The sequence below is a fragment of the Emydura macquarii genome, unplaced genomic scaffold (assembly GCF_026122565.2).
Source record: "Emydura macquarii macquarii isolate MOO-44397 ecotype Brisbane River unplaced genomic scaffold, CSIRO-AGI_Emac_v2 contig_1253, whole genome shotgun sequence".
NCBI classification, from domain to species: Eukaryota; Metazoa; Chordata; order Testudines; family Chelidae; genus Emydura; species Emydura macquarii.
Window position 1 is genome coordinate 36,593,188 of NW_027131390.1, and position 19,912 is coordinate 36,613,099.

The 19,912-nt window shown below is 48.0% G+C and overlaps 1 protein-coding gene across 4 annotated transcripts in view; it reads right to left on the reverse strand.

The window, feature by feature from the left end:
* Positions 1–5,700: 5,700 nt before the first annotated feature.
* ENOX2 (ecto-NOX disulfide-thiol exchanger 2) overlaps positions 5,701–19,912 on the reverse strand; it is a 149,942-nt gene continuing 135,730 nt past the window's right edge. For 3 of the 4 annotated variants that reach the window (XM_067548479.1, XM_067548477.1, XM_067548476.1), the window contains 3 exons: positions 19,467–19,575; positions 12,238–12,323; positions 5,701–7,169 (listed from right to left, as the gene is read on the reverse strand). In XM_067548479.1, coding sequence (XP_067404580.1) covers positions 7,038–7,169; positions 12,238–12,323; positions 19,467–19,575 — 327 coding nt within the window. In that variant the 3' untranslated portion in view covers positions 5,701–7,037. The remainder of the gene's footprint in view (positions 7,170–12,237; positions 12,324–19,466; positions 19,576–19,912) is intronic. The other variant, XM_067548478.1, reaches the window with a different exon arrangement.

Genomic DNA, 19,912 nt, shown 5'->3' on the forward strand with positions numbered 1-19,912 from the left:
AGGGAGATCACGTGGAATTTCAGTTTTCTTATGAATCTGTTGAGGATCTGCAGGTTGAGGATGGGTCTGAGCCCTCCTTTTGCCTTCAGGATTAGGAAATATCTGGAGTAAAACCCCTTTCCCCTCAAGTCCTGAAGGTCCTCCTCTACTGCTCCAGCTTGTAGCAGTTGCTGCACCTCTTATATAAGAAGCTGCTCGTGAGAGGTGTCCTGAAGAGGGACAGGGAAGGTGGTGCGGAAGGTGGGGCAGAACAAAGCTGAAGGGAGTATCCCATCTCTACCATGCACAAAACCATCTGTCCTATGTTATTTGAGCCCAGGCACGGTAGAAATGGGATAAATGGTTTAGGAAATGAGGACTAGGATCCAGTAACTGGCCTGGAATGCGGTCCTCGGGCACACCTTCAAAAATTTTTGTTATGGCCTAGAGGGCTGGCTGCCTGAGACCTGACCAGAATTGGGAGGTTGGGGCATTCTGGTATTTCTACCCCTCTTTCTGCAAACGTCCTGCCTATGCTGAGATGGGTAGAACCTCTGGCTGGGCTGGGGCTTAAAATGCTTCCTTTGTGTGGAAGGCATGCGGCGCCCCAAGGATTTCAAAGTTGCCCTAGAGTCCTTGAGACTGTGGAGCCCTAGAGTCCTTGAGACTGTGGAGCTTGGAGTCCATTTGCTCTCAAAATAGCCCCACGCCTTCAAAGGGCAAGTCCTGGATAGTAGTTTGGACTTCAGGTGGAAGGCCTGACATCTGCAGCCAGGAACACCTTCTCATAGCGACAGCAGATGACAGTTCTTGTCACTGAGTCTGCCACGTCCAATGCAGCTTGCAGAGATGTTCTTGCTACTGCCTTGCCCTCTTCTACCATAGCTCCAAACTCTGCCTTAGAGTCAGCTGGGAATAGATCTTTAAACTTCAGGATTGCATTCCACAAGTTGAAGTTGTATCTGTTGATTGGCGATATGCAACTAAAGGCCGCCGGTGGAATAAACTTTCCTCCCAAAAGAGGTCCAGCTTTTTTGGTTCTTTTGACTTGGGCATTGGGCCCTGCTGTCCCTGGCCTCTCCTTTTTGTTCACCATGGCTACCACTAGTGAACTGAGTTGCAGGTGCATAAAAGGGTACTTGTAACGCTCAGATGGTGCAAAATACTTTCTATTACCTATAGAACTACTTTAAGAACAACTAATCTATTTCTATTCACAGGAACCACAGTAAACAACTAAGGGAAGAATGCTTGCAGAAGCAAGGCGACTGAAGCTCCAATGACAGTAACGGGCGGTAAGAAGGAACCAGAGAGGTGGCAGGTTGGCAGGGCCCTATGCACAACACCATGGAGGCACCACTTCAGAAGGCACCTGCACCGACTCGACCGGTACCGCTAAGGGAAAAACCTTCTGACACCTGTGCACACAACATGCACACACCTACTTGGAATCAACATGAGCAAGCACTCGAAGAACATGTGTTTGGGGGAAATTCAGGGCCGGAGAGAGCATGGAGTCACCATAGAATCATAAGACAGGAAGGGAACTTGAGAGGTCTTCTAGTCCAGTCCCCTGCACTCAAGGTAGGACCAAGCATTTTATTGACTATCCCTGGCAGGTGTCTGTCCAACCTGCTCTTAAAAATCTCCAATGACAGAGATTCCACAACCTTCCTTGTTGTTAATACCAGTTATTAACCAAGGTTGGGAGAAGTCAGCGGTTTTGCAGGGAGGCTCCAGAATCCAAAGCACTGGACTAGGGTTGCCCAATACTTAGAGAGAGTGCATGACTGAGGCGGATTATGGGCATCCCAGGCAGAGTGCCACGGTGGCAAGGTATTGTGAGGCACTCAGGGTCTGGATTGCACTCCAGAATGTGACAGGAACCTACTTCCTAAGTCTCTGCCCTTGCCTTGGTGGGGGAGTTCCACAGGACTCACCCCTACAAGCCTGGGCTGGTACTACCCCAAAGGAGGGCATGAAGAGGTGGAGGGATGGGGGTGGGGGTGTGAGAACCTGTGGGATTGGAACCTGGTACCAGGGCAGGGGAGTTCTGGGCTGTCAATGCTTCCACATCACTCTTGAAAATTTAGGCTAGGTTTCTGCTGGAGGACCCGCTGAAGCTAGGCACTGCAGGAAGTACTGCCCAACAGGGCCTGAGTGAGGGCCCTCCGCAGCCCTGATTGGCTCATGCTATCATATAAACCAGGAAGCCATCATGAGGAGCTGTTTGAGCAACAATGAAGACGCCTGCTTGCTTCCACTACAGACCTTGCCTTGCCATGGACCCAAGACGCCAGCTTTTGTCCCTGGTTCGTCCCAGACTCTGCTACTTGCCTCCTGCCTTCAACTTGGTGCCTGATCCTGATTTCCTGGTAACCTGACCCAGCTTGACCATGCTGTTCTTCTCTGGACTGAAACTTGGTAGCTGACTGGTGCACACAGGCCGCCTGTGGCCTGGCCGACAGGATGTGTGTAAGCTGGATGTCAAGAGTAAAGCCCTCAGCTGCATGTGCTCACTACTTCTGATGGACCACCCTGCTTGATTGGCTGAGCAAGCCAGCTGGCCAGTTCTTAAACCTAGTCAATGGGCTACTGCTGCTGCTACTTAATGCACATGCCCATGGACTCTCCATCTCCTGTGCTTGTCTCTCCGAGCCCTGCTCCTACTCTGCTCCTCCACTGCTCCAGCCCAGATCCTGCCTTGCATGTGGCCTTATTGCCATCCTGTTCCAGCCTTGCTCCTGCCTTCCCCGACTCCTGGTCATCCAGTTCTGATCAGACTCCTGACTCTGCCTCGACCCTTGGCTCTGGCATTCGGACTCTGACCACCTCTGCCAACCAGGTCCGCTGACAGCCTTTTTTCAGCAATCATGAATTTATCACATCTATTAACCAGAATGTGATCTGAAAGAAAGCCCCTGCATGGGGTCCAGAGACAGCACTCTGGTAGGAATGCAATTTCACCCTTCCCATCAGTATGTCACAGATCTACAGGATCTGTGCTATGCCCGAGGAACCCCTTCCATGTGCCAGACCCACAAGGGTCCCACTCTTTCTTAAGGGTAGGTCACATGGCCTTAACACCCCAGAGACAGGCTCTGGGCTCCAGTACTCCTGTTCCACACAGAGAGCTCTGCCCAGCAAATCCAACTGTGATAGATTCCTGGTCAAGAGACTTTTATATTCTCCAGGAATCAGAACACCTAGGCAAGTACTTTCAGTGATACCAGGCAGCCTTTCAAAACAGAGTAGGGTTTATTAGTGAACTGGAACATAACATCAGGAAGTCCTCAGGTTAGCATACAGAAGCAAAGGTTCAGACAGCCAAGCTGCAGTGGAATTCATTCTTGGCTTGCTCTCAGTCCCAAGTGAGAGCTGCTGTATCTCTCCCAAAGGCCAGCTCTTATCCTAGCTTCCTGTCACCTCTTGGTCCATTGTTGTCCTGCAGAGCCACACTGAGTTCACATTTTCGGCCTGCCCGAGTTTCCCATTGATAGGTGTCAGCTGTTCAGTCCTTGGAGTTCCCATTGTCTTACTGGATCCTCCACTGATATGGGTCAGTTTCAGCCAGTCATTTTATGACCCATTCATACTACCCCAGACAGTACAGTTACATGACACACACCCTTTATCTATCCGGCTCTGCCTCAAGAGCAGATTTTCACTTTTTTGAACCCACTGAGTAGTGATTCCTAGTCAAGTCACTGCCATGCGTATCATTCATAAAAATATTACAGAAAACTCCCACTTTGTCACACCTTGCGTCTAACCACGTTGTTGTCCCTGAATCTTGTTGGGGAGACCCATCACTAGCAATTTTAAACTCAAGTTGGATGTTTTTCTAAAAGATCTGCTCTAGTTCCCTGGAACTGTTTCAGGGAAGTTCTATGGCCTGTGTTATACAGGAGGTCAGACTAGATGATCAAAGTGATCCTTACTGGTTTTATAATCTAATGACTCTAGGGCTGGGGGGAGGGGGAATAGGGCAGAGGGTAATAGGTTAAAGCCCATCACCCAGAGGAATGTATTCAATGAGTGGACTTTAAATCTGAATTTATTGAGAGCATCTCAATGCTATGTGAAGGGAGCTGTAGAGATCACTAGCAAACAGAGAGCAAGTCAGCCAGTCACCTTGTAGGAGCGCCCCATGACACAGTGATGGGCCTGATATAAGACCCCAGATAGACATACAAGAAAGTTGCCTGCATTGGAAGAAGGGCCAGAGAGAAAATGCTTCCATCCCAGGATCCTCCTGTGCAGGGAATGAATAGCTCTGTGTGACTCATGGGACCCAGCAGAGACCGATGTAAAAATCCTGGAACTTTGTCCTTGGGTTCCAGGCACGGAGGTGCTCCTGAGTCCTGGCCGTGCATCCCAGAGACTGATCTGAGATCCTGGACATCCTGAAGCCCAAGAAACGCCCTAACTGGCTGAAGAGATCTCTGAACTATTAACGGTTATCGTTGAGAACTCATGGAGGACAGGAAAGATCCCAAAGGACTGGAAAAGAGTAAATAGAGTGCCTATCTATAAAAAGGGGAATAAGGACATCCCAGGGAATTGTACACCAGTCAGCAGCTTAGTTTCAGTGCCCAGAAAGATAATGGAGCAAATAATCAATTTATAAGCACCTAGAAGATAAGTAACACAACTGGTTGGAAAAGTGTACTCAGAGAGTAGTTGTCAGTGGTTCACAGTCAAGCTTGAAAGGCGTATCGAGTATGGTACCACAGGGATCTGTCCTGGGACCAATTCTATTTAATATCTTCATAAATGGCTTAAAGAATGCACTTATAAAGTTTGTGGACGTTACCAAGCACTTTGGAGAACAGGATTAAAATTCAAAATGATTCTTACAAACTGCAGAAATGGTCTGAAATAAACAGGATGAAATTCAGTAAGGACAAATGCAAAGTACTACCCTTAAAAAGAAATAATCAATTAAATATATACAAAATAGGAAATGATTACCTAGGAAGGAGTACTGCAGAAGAGGATCTGGGGGTTACAGTGGATCATAAACTAAAAATGAGTCAACAATGTAACACTGTTGCAAAAAAAGCAAACATTTTGACATGTATTAGCAGGAATGTTGTAAGCAAGACAAGTAGTAATTCTTCCGCTCTACTCTGCACTGGCAACGCCTCAACTAGAGTACTGTGTCCAGGTCTGGACATCACACTTTGGGAAAGATGTGGACAAACTGGAGAAAGGTCAGAGGAGAGCCACAAAAATGTTTAAAGATCTAGAAAAATGACCTTTAAGGAAAGATTGAAAAAACTGGGTTTGTTTAGTCTGGAGAAGAGAAGACTGAGCGGATAAATGACAACAATCTTCAAGGACGAAAAGAGTTGTTTTAAAGATGAGTGAAAAAATTCTCATTATCCATTAAGGACAGGACAAAAAATAATGGGCTTAAATTGCAGCAAAGAAGATTTAGGTTAGACATTAGGAAAAACCTTCTAACTGTCAGGGCAATTAAGCAGTGAAACAAATTACCTAGGGAGGTTGTGGAATCTCCATCATTCAAAGTTTTTAAGAACAGGTTGGACAAACACCTGTCAGGGATGGTTTAGATAATACTTAGTCCTGCCTCAGTGCAGGGGACTGGACTAGATGACCTATCGAGGTCCCTTCCAGTCCTACATTTCTATTATTCTATGATTCCTAGGTAGGGAATAAATAAAACAGAAACCAAGACACTTACAAAGACAAACACAGGATGTAAAAAAAATTTATTTTTTAAAAATACAACTTTCAACAACTGCAACCTGGGCATTTACAAAGGGTTCCCTGAAATTGTTTCCACCTGCTTTCTGCTTCATCAGCACAAGCACCAGGACTCATAAGAGTGACTGACCCACACCCCAAAGCACCAGAGGCCAGCACAGTCCAAATCCCAGAGCAGATCTGACGAGAACAGTTCCATTAGTTGTCTCCATCTTCACAGAAAATGACACTGGGTACACAACCATGCCAATGGGGCTGTGCCTGGCAAGACGTGTGCCCCGTAGGCACTGTTTGTAAATGGAAGTTATGTTAGCATGTCCCCCCATATCTCAGAAACCCTCGCCCATGGTTTGAGCAGTTCAGAGTTTGCTGTGAATACCCAGACCAGCTCTTTAGAAACATTCACGAGGAAGGAAATGCTCTATTTATGACCCTTGCAGCAGCAGTTCTTCCACAGTTCAGTTCAATTTTAGTAAGAAAAAGGCAACAAAAGACAGGTGATGGTAAACCCAAAGAAGAGGCCACTATTAAAATACAGGCATTTACTAGGAGTCTTGCTTCCCAGATTTATAGAAAATTAAATACCCTTACCCTTTAAAATCAGATTTACAAAGTGATTCTGTACTGCATGCACACATAGCAGTCACAATGTGCTGCTGCCATGACACTTGCTATAATCTAGGTTTGCTTTTAAATCTGAAAAAGTCATTTCTTATGTAGTAGAGAAAATAGCTTTGTAAAGTAAGTGACCTTTAGGCTCACAAGCATTTTGCAAAGTCATACAAACCTCTTCTTCTCTTTTAAAATGTGCAGAATTTCTAGCATATAAATGTATAAAATACTGATTTTTCTCCCCTTCTGTTAATGCTAGAAGCCTGAAAGTCTCTCATTTTTGCTATTTCATATTACAGTGTAGGGCTGCCCTCAATAGCAAAAAAATGTGCAGGGTGAGAGACTGGGGACACAAAACAGACAAATTGTAAAATCATTAGTTAGTTAGTTAGTTAGCTGTGTTTAAAATATATTGGGAGTCAAACAGAGCAAAGACTTTGTCCACAGAACATGTTGGACAGTCCTTAAGTATAAGACAAAAGATAACTGAACAGAAGAGTTACAGCACTCGAGATTCATTTAAATTTCTTCCATGCGCCTTCTGCTACGTACTGTCCTAGATCTGTGATTTCAGTCATGGGATATTCCATAAAAGGATCTATGATTTATGCATGAAAACCATTGTACCTGTAGATTACAGTAACATCCTAGGTTTGTCTGATGTATATATTCTGTGATTATTTTCAGTATCCAAAGCCAATCAAGCTGAAAATTCAAGTCATTTTCAGTCCGTCAAAGCCACAAAACTTCCATCTTTTCTCCAGGCTAGCCCCAACTCCACTCAGCTCTTGTTTGAAGGTGTGCTGCAGTCTGCTCATCAGAACTTCCACTTCAGTGGGACATATCTGTGGGAAAGAAGTGAAACTTCCACTGAAAATTAACTGCCTTCTGGCTCTCTAGCTACATGCTTACAGTTTTGTCAATGTTGACCTCAGGCACAACCACCACTCTCTGCAGTATTTAGGGTTTTCCTAGGTCTCCCCTTCATGTGCTAATGGTGACCCAGCCTGGTCCTGGTTAAGTTATGAGATGTGTTGGCATCACAGTTCGAGGAGGGATGGCTGCAGACATAAGGAATATTAGAAGGAGAAGGAAGAACAACTATTCTCATTACTTAATTATGAGACTTGAAATAATGGATTCAAAGAGAAACAAAACTGTAAATTAATGTTACTATGGACTCAAGAACAAAATCATGTGAGCGGGGTGGAGAAATCACAGGCATGCAAAATATTCAAGTCATGTCTTGATGTGCACCTACTGGAGATACTTGTCTAAAACAAATCTACTCAAGTCTGTAACTTCAATCTGTTACAGATGAGAAGCCACTTAATCATCAAATGAAATTATAGAGACACACTAAACAATGAGATCACCATGTTCTGACATCAAGGTCACATACTGAGGCAGGAACATGATGCAAACATGGCATTCACCGATAGCCCCTTTAAAGGGGCTCTGCAAATCAAACCTTAGTTTGTTTGCTGCTTTTTCTATTACTTTGGGATGAACAGGAAAGGCCACCTGCTAGTTTCTGCTTTGTCCCCCACATTTTGTTTCAAATATCAGGTCCTGACATCACTTGTCCTGGAGGATCTTAGCAGTCTTTGGAAAATCTAGAGGCTGAAACACATATTGCTGCTCTCTGTCATGGATCCAACGGACCTGCACTATGGCCCAGCTTTTAAACAGTCCCTTGGAGGAACCCTTTCAATATGCAGACCCCCAACAAGTCCCACCCTTCCGTAAGGGCAGGACACGCAGCTTCAACACCTCCAAGACCGAGCCTCTGGGCTTCAGCACCGCTGGTTCACACCATGAATTCTGCCCAGTGAGTGCAATTGAGATAGCTTCCTGGTCAGAGACTTTTACACTCTTCAGGGATCAGTGCACTTCAGTAAGTACTTGCAGTGAAACCCGGCAGCCTCTTCAAAACAAAGTAAGGTTTATTAGCCAACTGGAACAAAGCACTGGGAAGTCCTTAGGTTAGCACAGAGTAGCAAAGGTTAAGCTATAGTCCATCATGACGAAATCAGCACTCCACAGAGGCAAGGTGCCATGAAATCCATTTTTTTGCTCTCCCCCCCTCTCTGTGTCAATCCCAGGTGAGAACTGCTGAGTCTTATCCCAGCCACCTGTCACCTCCCGGTCCATTGTCCTCTTGCGAGCCACACTCAGTTCATGTTCCATCTGACAGAGATTCCCGTGAATGAGTGTCGGTTGTTCAGTCCCTGGGGATGCCATCGTCTTTCCAAATCTTCCATTGATATGAGTTGGTTTCAGCCGGTCCTGTAACAACCCATTCACACCACCCCACGCAGTTATGTGACACACACACCTTACATCTCCTGCGCTGCCCCAAGAGCAGATTTAACCCTTGTGCATGCACTGGGTAGCAATCCCTAGTCAAGGAAGTCACTGCTATCCACATCATTCATAAAAATATTACCAGAAATTCCCTCTTCATCACACTCTCCCAGCTAGATTCAATACGCCTCACCCCACTTCATTTCAGGGCTGGGTGAATTGCAGTTCAGGATTCACTGTCCAGCTATCTCCTTATGGAGTGACTTTTTATGAGTTCCGGTCCCAGCTCCGCCACTGACCTGCTGTGTGGCCTTGGACAAATCACTTCACCTCTCTCTGTTGGTTTGACTGAGGGTACTCAGGAGCTAGGCTCTGTGACTTAGCCTGTCCTGTGAAGTAGTGCTTCTCAACAAGTGGGTTACAGCACCCCAGGAGGGTCATGAAAGACAATTAGGGGGCCACGAGATGCAATATTGTATTACAATCTACAGGTCAAATGTACAAAGGTACAATCTTCAAGGTCAAATATCCTCTATCAACCACCCAAGCACACATTATATAGGCTTTTTCATTCTTACTCTGAAAATAGTAAAAGTAAAGGGGTCATTAAATGTTTGAGTTTGAATTAGTGCTTGCCATCCTAAAAAGTTTAAGGGACACTGGTGTGAAGGAGGCACAGTGATAACTCACTTGCTATGCTGATTCAAAGATGTTCTTTGTGAGATTTAGGATGCATCTGTGTGTGATGAAGTGGGAATTTTGGTAATATTTTTATGATTCCTATCCATGCCTCAGTTTCCCTCTGTGCTTTGCATTACTATGAACGGAATATAAAGGGTTAAAAGCTGCTCTCGGAACTTGTTGTGTCACAACCATCTGGGGTGGTACGAATGGGTCACTAAAGGACGTGCTGCAACTGATCCATATCAATGCAGGGTTCAGAAAGATAACAGGAACCAACGGCAAGGATGTTCACACCTAGCAACCAACAGCCAAGAGGAAGGTGATCTTCCCTTACTCCTTGGCAGGAAAACAGAGCAAAGGCCCCAGCTGGAAAACAAAGGGGAAAGGTGTCAGGGGGCTGGGCTCAGAGCTGGCCTTTGCCAAGATTCACATACTCACCTGGGACTGAGGCACAAAGGCACGGAGACAGAGAGGAAACCAAGATGGCTTTGAAGGGAGCACGGCTCAAGGGAGCTGACTCAGCTTGAGCCGAGCCTGGGTCAGATGAGATGACCCCAGGCGTTGTTATTTCCCCAACCCCACCAGAGATGCAGATCAGTCTGTGCAGCAGCCCTACCAAGCCAGGAACTCTCCTGCCGCTTCGCAGTGTAATAGACGCCCCAGACTCCTAGCCTGCTCTGGATCCTGTTTCGGTTCCTGCCCCAGCCTTGCCCAAGCCCTGTTCCAGTCTTGTCCTTGCCCTACTCTGACCTGGTTACAGTCCTGTCACTGACCTTTTTCAGCTTTGCCTCCGTTTCCAGACCCTCACTGGATGCTGGGACTCTGGCAATACAGTTTCGAGCCCTGTATCTGGACACCAGCTATGGTACTGACTTGGCACGTCTGTGGACTCTGACCACCCAGCTTCAACCTCTGGTTTGCACCTGGACTCCAGCTACGTGGTTTGTCTACAGACTCTGATCTCAGTTCTGATCCTGGCCTGTCCCTGGGTTTCAATTCCAGTGCCACCCTTGGCCCAGTCACAACCCTACATCCAGCTTCGATGTACTCTAACCACTAGGCATGACTACCAGGAGGCATCACCTGACACATAGGGCCCGTTGAGAGAGAGACGCTCTCACACACCCTGCCATCACCACCAATGCAGCAGGGCCAGGGCACACAGTAACTCCACCCCACTTGGTTAGATCTACCTACCCAGAGGGACGCTCACCTCCATCCCCTCAGTGGGGCTGGTTGCACCCACAGAGACACTCTACACCTCACCTCCACCCATCCACCTCTGTGTCTGTCCAGATAGAAAAACATCATCCCCAGCAGGCCAGGCCAATATCAAGATCCACTATCGCTAAGGGAAATGAGAGGGCCAAGGTGGAATTTGAAAAGCAAACAGCCAAAGATATAAATAAATAGCAAGAACTTCTTCAGTACATCAGCAGGTCCACGAGATCACCGGGGAGTAAAAGGAGCAATCAAGGAGAATAAGGAAGTTGCAGGGAAGCTAAATGTCTTCTGTGCATCAGTCTTCACCACAGAGAGGAATGGGAAGATTCCTATTCCAAAGTAATTAAGGGGAGGCCCTCTTAGAGATTGAGATGTGCAAAGAGAAAATGCTGGAAGAAACGGTAATGAGACAAAAGGACAAGAGGGCACTTCTCAAGGGAGCAGAGAGAAATTAAGAATTAAGTGGTTGTGTTGCTATCAAAAATACATGACTTGTCCTTTAAACCAGATATTACACTGGTGAACTGGAGGGGAGCAAATGCCACACATGTCTTTAGAAAATGCATCAGAGTGATCCTGGGGAAATACACAACAGCAGTTTTTATCCACAACCAGGAAAACTATCTGCAAATTAATTTAAAAGAATTATATAACATTGATGAACATGATATACTAGGGACAGACCATAAAGCCAAATCAGACATCTCCAACCTCTTGGAATTTTTCAAGGGAATCAATAGAAGAGTGGACAGAGAAGAATAGGATGACATAATTCACTTAGACTTTCAAAATCGGTTGGCAAAATCCCTCACTATTAACGCTATTAAGCAAACCAAGACATGTAGTGAGAGGTAAAAATTGTCAGAGATCATCAGAAACTGGTTAAGAGATGCACAAAACAGAAGGCAGAACAAATGAGTTGATGCTTCTTATGCTAAAACTTGCTTTTTAACTCTTATTTTCATCACCTTTCTCCCCCTCCATTTGTTTGTTCCATGCACCTGTTCTGCTCTATTGTGACCTAGATTGGCTCCCCCACTTCAGGTCAGGGACAGGGATTCAACAAGTGTGGGCTCCCCAACCTAAGCCCTAGCTGCTACTACAAATTCACATGGATATCCTCGCCACGCTACCATCTCTCCTTCCAGAGTGAGCCAAGAGAATGCAGTGTAAGAAGATGGTGACCCAGGGTTCTGGGAAGCCAGGAGCCAGGTCAGAGGGGTCTTTCAGGTGGGAGGGGAGAGGAGGCAGGGTGGAGAGGTCCAGCCGATTTCAGTCTCTCTGGTGAGAGGGGATGGCAGAGAGGTCCTGGCAAGTTCTGGTCTCTGGTGGGAGGAGAAGGGAAGGGAAAGGAAGGTCCTGGTCTCCCCAGTGGGAAGGTAGAGGAGGTGGGCGGCATCCCCAGCTGGTCCTAATATCTCTGGCCAGAGGGGAGAGGAGAAGATGGAGATTCTGGGCAGTCTCTCTCACCCAGGGCTGGTCCTTGGAGATAGGGAAGAAGTGACAACTGAAGCTGTCAGCAACCAGCCGGAGCTGGGTTTAAGGAGATGGCGGCCTGGGTTCTGGGAAGTGAGAGTATGAGACTCCTGCTCACCACACAGAAAGACAACAACCTTCCTGGATCAGGCCTGCCCAGACAGAGAGTGACCCTCCTCCCCATCAGTCTGCCCAGAGAGACAGAGACCCCAGCACACCTACCTTGGTGTCCAGCCGCTGTAAGTAGGAACAGATGTACTCTATGCTTGCTCCAAATGGGTGAACATGAAGAAATGTTGAAATTATACCTACAGAAATAACATCGCAGGGGTCATTCTGTGATTCAGCTGAGAGCACCAGTACCACATGGTCTGCATGCAGAGCTTTTCCCTGCACACACTGTGCTGGGGTCTGGCCTGTGTGCTGCAATGTAATGAGGAGCAAAGCATTTCTTTGGGCAGCAACTCAGACAGCAGCCAGGGTGTGCATTTCAAATATCCCTCAGCCACCATGCAGACACTCTCAAAGTGACTGGGAAGCTCTTGCAATGAGCAATGTGAAGGTGCAGCAAAGGCTTTGTATCAACATGAGGAGGCAGGGCCCTCAAGGAAGTGGAAGGAGATGAGGTAGGGAGAAGGGTGGGAGGCAGAGATGAGGAAGGCAATGGCAGGCATGCAAATTAGTTCCCAAGCATTTTGATGAACCAGTGAAGGCAGGTTTGCCTGTTGCCCAGAGGAGCAGAAACCACCTGACCATAAGCAGTGCAAGCAGGCAGCAGGTAAATGGAGCCCCAGGTCCTGCACCAGAAGCAAAATAAACCAGACCCATGAGACCCAAGTCTTAAGATTCCCTCTACAGCTCAGCCTTGTCACTCTTTGGGATGCCCCCAGGTAAGTAGTTTGGAAATCTTCTGCAGTAATTGACTTTAATTGATCTGGGGGGAGGAGACAGCTCAGAGGGAATTAGGATTTGGGGATGGGGTTTATTCCTGAGGAGCATGGGGGGAAGGAGGAACAGACTTTGGACGGGACAGGGTGTGTTCCTGGGCACACTGGGTGTGTGCAAGGGGAGATGGGTTGAGCTCTGGTGAGCTGGTTTGAGGGCTGCAGGCTGCAGTTTCCTGGGGAAGAAAACAAAAGATTCCCTCAGGGACTGGGGCCAGGTTGGGGGTCTCACTGAGGTATGAAAGAAGGCAGAGCTGGGCATACCCTGAAGATGGGGGTGCTTTCAGAAAACAGTCCCCTCCACTTTCCTTCAGGCAGGTGCTCTGAAAACAGCTGAGCAGCGTTCAGCTGAGAGTCTTGAGTCAAAGTCCTGGGTTGGGAGTGGCCAGTTCAGATAAAACACTTAAGGGATAGGAGAAAACTGCAGGGGGGAGGGCTGCTCTGACCTCCCATCCTGAGTGGCCTCTTGATTTGAAACAACAGATTTAGTTTTCGGGCTGAAAAAGTCAGACTCCCCTGACTAAGATGTTGGAATTTATTCATCACATTTGGCACAAAAACCCTTCAATGGCAAACTGCATTTTCTCTGCAATTTTGGCAGTAAACAATTCTGTAACATTTGCTGTGGAAATTTTAAAAATTCTCCTTTTATGAAATTTGGATCTGGTTATTAGAGATTTTTGTTTTTTCTAGGGGAGGAGAGGCTGTTGTTTTAGAAGTAAATGATCAACAAGCTTCACTTTTTCCCCATTTTCTCTTCTTAAGGATGTCTTAAGTGGGGGAGGGTTTGAAAGAATCAACATCATTATGTTGAAACTAAGTATTTCTAAAACAAGTGATAATGTAAAATTACCAACAAAAACTGCTGGACATGAGAATTTACAAAACAACCATATCTGATGCTCCAAAATCTCAGTTTTCATTCCTTCTGAGCACCTGGCATTGACCACTGTTGGAAAACAGGATATTGGCCTAGATGGACCATTGGTCTGATCCAGTATGGCAATTCTTATGTTCTAATATCCATAACCTCAGTAGTATGCAAGACTTTGGAACAAATTGTGAAAGAAAGAATAATTAAATTCATGAGGTAAATAGAAAAGGGGACGTAATACAACATGGGTTTCCAAAGGTAGTTCATGTCAGACTAACCTGATTTCCTTCTTTGAGAAAATAACGGATTTTTTAGATAAGGGAAATGTAGTAAAACAAATATACTTGGACTTCAGTAAAGAATTTGACATGGTACCACATGAGAAATTATTAGACAACATGGGGATCATTGCATGAATTGTAAGGGGGACAAGGAACCAGCTAAAGGGGAGAAAGTAATGGGTTGTGCTGAAAGGTGAATTATCGGACTGGAGGGAGGTTACAGATTGGAGTTGGGACCAATCATATTAAATATTCAAAAATAAAATAAAAAAGAAAGTGTAATCAAGGGTTCCTCTTCACCATGAGGTCTAGAAGCAGATCTTTTAAATGGAAGCTTCAATTCCAGAGCAACCCTGAGATGATCACTTGATCTGACGATGAAAGTATTTGTCAACAATAATCATGACAAAGATAGAGTTATGATTAACAATGTCAATAAAACAGAAAAACAGGGTTACTTACCAGTAACTGTTGTTCTTCGAGATGTGTTGCTCATACCCATTCCAATATAGGTGTGTGTGCGCCCCGTTCACTGGTTCCCGGAACTTTTTTCCCCTTAGCAAGTCCCATAGGGTCGGCTCAGGTGCCCCCTGGATTGCCGCGCACGTGCCACGGTATATGAGGCGCCGCCGGCCCTGCAGGCCCTCAGTCCCTTCTTTCTGCCGACTCCGACAGTGGGGACGGAGGGTGGGTGTGGAATGGATATGAGCAACATATCTCGAAGAACAACAGTTACTGGTAAGTAACCCTGTTTTCTGCTTTGAGTGATTGCTCATATCCGTTCCAATATAGGTGATTAAATAAGCATACCTTGGAGGTGGGTAGAAGTCAGTGTTGAGCTACTCTCATCAGCACGGCCCTGCCAAAGCCTGCGTCCTCTCTCGCCTGCTGCACGATGGCGTAGTGGGACGTGAAGGTGTGGATCGACGACCAGGTCACTGTCTTGCAGATGTCCTGCAGGGGCACTCTTTCCAGGAAGGCCGCTGACGAGGCCTGGGCTCTGGTTGAGCGTGCTGACACAGCCCCTGGAAGCAGCACCTTCACCTGCTCGTAGCAGGTCCTGATGCAGGCGGTGATCCATGCGGAGATGCATTGGGTGGAGACAGGTGAGCCGTTCATCCGGTCCGCCATTGCCACGAACAGCTGTGTTGACTTCCGGAACGGCCACGTCCGCTCGATGTAGTAGGCCAGGGCTCGTCTCACATCTAGCGAGTGCCATCTCCGCTCCTCCTCCGAAGCGTGCAGTTTAGGAAAGAACACGGGGAGGAAGATATCCTGGTTATAATGAAACTGGGACACCACCTTAGGCAGGAAGGCCGGGTGGGGTCTCAGCCGCACTTTGTCCTTATAAAAGATGGTGTAGGGGGGCTCCGAGGTCAAAGCTCTTATCTCGGAGACCCTCCTAGCTGATGTAGTGGCCACCAGGAAGGCTACCTTCCACGATAGGATGAGCAGTGGGCATGTAGCCATGGGCTCGAAGGGGGGTCCCGTCAGAGCAGCGAGGACCGGGTTCAAATCCCAGGGAGGCACCGGGTTGCGGACCTGCGGGTATAGCCTCTCCACCCTTTTAAGGAACCTGACTGACATGGGGTGCGAGAATAATGGCCTCCCTTCCATCGGCTGGTGGAAGGCCGAGATGGCACCTTCAGGGCCAGGTGCACCTTCAGGAAGGCCAGTGCTAGAGACCCTGGAGCTTCAGATGGACCGAGACCGTGCCCTGGCCCATCCGAGTCCCCCATGGCCCCCAGTACGGCCACTGCCAAGGCCCCTGTGGCCACGCTGGTGCCAGCATCCGTGCCGACTATGATGCCTCGTGGTGGTGGGCACAGGACCCGAGCCGCTGGATCGGTGCCTTTAATGTTTATGGCCTCTGCCAGCCCTCATTGATGACCTGTCCTGAGATGATGTCGACAAGGAGGAAGATTGTCAGTGCCGACGCCTGCAGTGCCGGTGAGGGGGCGAGCGGCTGAAGGAGCTGGAATATGACTTCCGCCTCAGCGCTGAGGTCTTGCGACGGTGTTTCCCCCTTGGGGATTGGGAGCGGTGCCGGCGGTGACGTCTCGGTGCCGTCTCCGTCTCCAAAGACTGTGATCGGCGGTGCAGTGCCGGTGTCACCATCAGTGCTAAATCTTTCGGCACCGGGATCCTTGCTGGACTACGATCCGGGGATCGGGACCGGTGCCATTGTGACTCCGTCGGTGCCGAGATCAGCGCCGGGCAATGTGCCGGGCCACATGTCAGGGATCTGGACCGGCATGGCTTGGTTGTCTCCTCAGGCACCGGGATCTTCACCGAGCTACGTGCCAGGGATCTGGACCGGTGCCAAGCATGTCAGGTCTCCTCAGGCGCCGGGACCCGTGCTGGGCTGCGTGCCGGGGATCTGGACCGGTGCCGAGCATATCGGGTCTCTTCTGGCTCTGGGATCCGCGCCGGGCTGGATATCGGGGATCGAGACCAGTGCCCGTACTGGACTCGGTGCTGGGGTGCGAGATCTGGAACTTCTATCCCCGTGCGAGGCGGAACTGTATTGGCGTTGCCTCACGCGCGAACCTCTAGACCTCCCTTGGACTCAGAGTCGGAGCTGGGAGGGGAGCCCACACACTCTACCCTCTGCGACTGTCTGGGGGAGACTTGGACTCCTGTCTCGACCACCCACTGGGGCCACCCAGCGCGGGTTTACCCCGAGACACCGGTCACTGCGCCCTCGGCCGAGGGGGGGATGGAGGCATGGGCATGCCCATGAGGGCGCATGCCGCAACCAACGCCACCGGCATCGACGGCCCTTGCAGGGGCACTCCCCCACCCCCAGGAGTCGGGAGGCTCCCTGCAGGGAGATGCCAGTGCCGGAGCACTCTCCACGGTACGTGGCTGGTGCATCTCCTGACTGTCCCCCAGCCGGACGGGGGATGTGGGGAAGTCCTTGTGGGCAGCATCTTGCCACTTCTTTCTTTTTGGCACCCTAGCCTGTTGATGGGTTGACTCTGGTGCCGGTGGGACGCTCCACACCGAGGAGACACTCGGTGCCATAGGGGATCGCGCCGGTTCGGAATCCGGCCAGAGCGCGGACTCCATCAGGATGGCCTTCAAGTGCGCGTCTCTCTCCTTCTGCGTACGCGGCTTGAAGACCTTGCAGATCTTGCATCTGTCCTTTCTATGCTGCTCTCCGAGGCAACGGAGGCAGCGGTCGTGAGGGTCACTCACGGGGAATGGCTTGCCGCACGCGGCACAGGATTTGAAACCGGTTGAGCCAGGCATGGCCCAACCTTAAGCCCCTGAGGGCTATCTATCTAATTAACTACTTAACACTAACTATTATGCAAACTTAATTACTATACTTAACAACTACTTATCTAATAAACAACAGTAGAATGGGGAAGCTACTTGCTGAGCAAGAGGCAAACGTTCCAGCAACCGTCACGGGCGGAAAGAAGGAACTGAGGGCTCGCAGGGCCGGCAGCGCCTCATATACTGTGGCATGAACATGGCACTCCAGGGGGCGCCTGAGCCGGCCCTACAGGGCTTGCTGAGGGGAAGAAAGTTCTGGAAACCACTGCACGGGGTGCGCACTCACCTACATTGGAATGGATATGAGCAATCACTCGAAGTAGAATTAACGTATTAATACACTTTAAAAATAGCCTTTAACATTGAGCTTGATACAATCTAAGGGCTGGATTCTGGAGTCAGACAGCTCTGCTCAGAGCAGGGTGGGTGGCAAACCCGGCTTTACGTCACATTTACTCTCCCCTGGTCCTAGGTCTGGCCAGAAACAGAATCAGCCCCTGGGGTTATTCTTCCTTATACCTGGCTGTGTATGTCCCCAGCAGAACATTCGGGCAGCTGGGAATAACTGGCAGAGGCACGCTAGCTATTGCCCATAGACCAGGGGAGCACTGGAGGAGCTGGGGGCACAACATAGGACTATACCATGGTACACAGGAATATACCATGTGGAGACTCCCTCTATACCAGATGAATTTCTGGCTGGCCAGATCTGCTGAGTTTACAGCCCCTTTGGACCAGGGGATCCAAGAATCAGCTCATGTAAGTGAGCCAATTCAGCTCTGTCTAAAACTTTAGGGCCCTTCTCCATCATGATATCTGAGTGTCTGGCTGTATGGCCTTTGTCCATTGCCAAGAGAACCTCATCTCACTGCATGGTCTCAGTTCCAGGAACTGAGCTGAAGCCTATTGGTAAGGGTCTCGGATATTGGCTGATATGTGACCCTCGGTGAACTTCGTTAGTCCAACATGGGTGACACTGGGTGGTAGCTGGAGCAGTCAGTTGTCTGAATTATAGCATGTGTCTGAAGTGGTGGTGGTGGATTTCCTATCTCAATGATTATGCATCCCAGATGTGTTAGCTAATAAAGGCATGGATCAGCATGGCAGGGAGCTCAGGTCCCTGCAGTACTTTTTAAGACCTGATTGTGTGAATAGAGCAAATGCAGAAAAGGAAAAATTCATTATACATTTCCTGGTGTCCCAATCCCGATGTGGACAATTTTCTCTGAGAACAAGCTAACAGTTCTTCAGAGCAGGAGGTGCTAGGTTGCGGACATGAGTGAAGGCAGTGTAGTTCAACAACGTAACTCACAGTCTAGAACAGGTTAGTGGAACATGATTTAGCAGCTGCTATGATGGAGAAGCACTTATGATCCATGAGATATTGGACCTTGAACCTGGGTCCAGGACTTTGTGTGGTCTATCCTGTACTTCACAGCAATGTAAATTGGAGGGAAAGGAGGAAACATTTTGGTAGCAGGTTGTTTAAAAAAAATTCTGAGAGATGTTTGAAACTGCTCAGAGGTTTGGAATGTGAAAATATGTCCCAGGGAGGCAGAGGTGGCCTTGTCTAGACGAGGATTCAGAGGTGTGATACTAGCCCTAGCTTCACCTGTGACACGTGCTAAAGTGCTTAAAGCCCAGCAAGGACAGTGCAGGAAAGGGGATCAAAGGTGCATAACATGCAATATAGCAGATGAAAGTCACCATCACATACACTATACACTTGTGCACATTTGTACTGTGTGTGTCACTGTGTGACAAGAACAGATCCAGGTACATGACATGAGACCTCTATTTGAGCTATGCACAAAGGGCAAAATCCTGGCCCCTCTGAAGTCAATGAGAGGTTTGCCATGGACTTCAGTGGGACCAGGATTTCACCCCTGGCCTGCTATTGTGGCAGCCCATGAAACAGAGGAAAGAAGCACAGACAGTGAAACTGGAAGAGCTGCATTTACAATACCTCCTGAATCTCTCTCTTATGGAGTCTGAATCTATATAGTATGAATGGCAGCGTATACAACAGTCTTACCATTAGCAGACATACTGTACCATGAGTCTTACCTACTAGTAAAGCTTCTCGTTCTGATTTGACAGGGCTACAGCTCAGAGTCTTCTCGAGTGGGCACTCCTCCTCCTGGCTAGACGCACAGATTCTGTAAGTACTGCTCTCCTGCAAAAACAACACAATTCACTCCAGAACCACACAACACAGCAGAGGTTCTAATTAATTCAGTGCCAGCTTATTTTTTAACTTTAACAGTTTTTACAGAGTTGCTATTTTTCTTTTGCTGGTTCAGTGTGTCGCTTAATACGTTATTTATATTATAAAATATATCCCATAAAACATTTGTTCAGCAGTTACTTGCAATGGGGGACATTGGTCATGTTGCTGTGGGAACCTTCATATTTCCTTCCACTGTAAAAAACGTGCCCTTAAGTATTTTGTATTTAATAGACTATTAGCTTAAAATAAATCTTAGATGGAAACATTAAGGCTAATGATGATA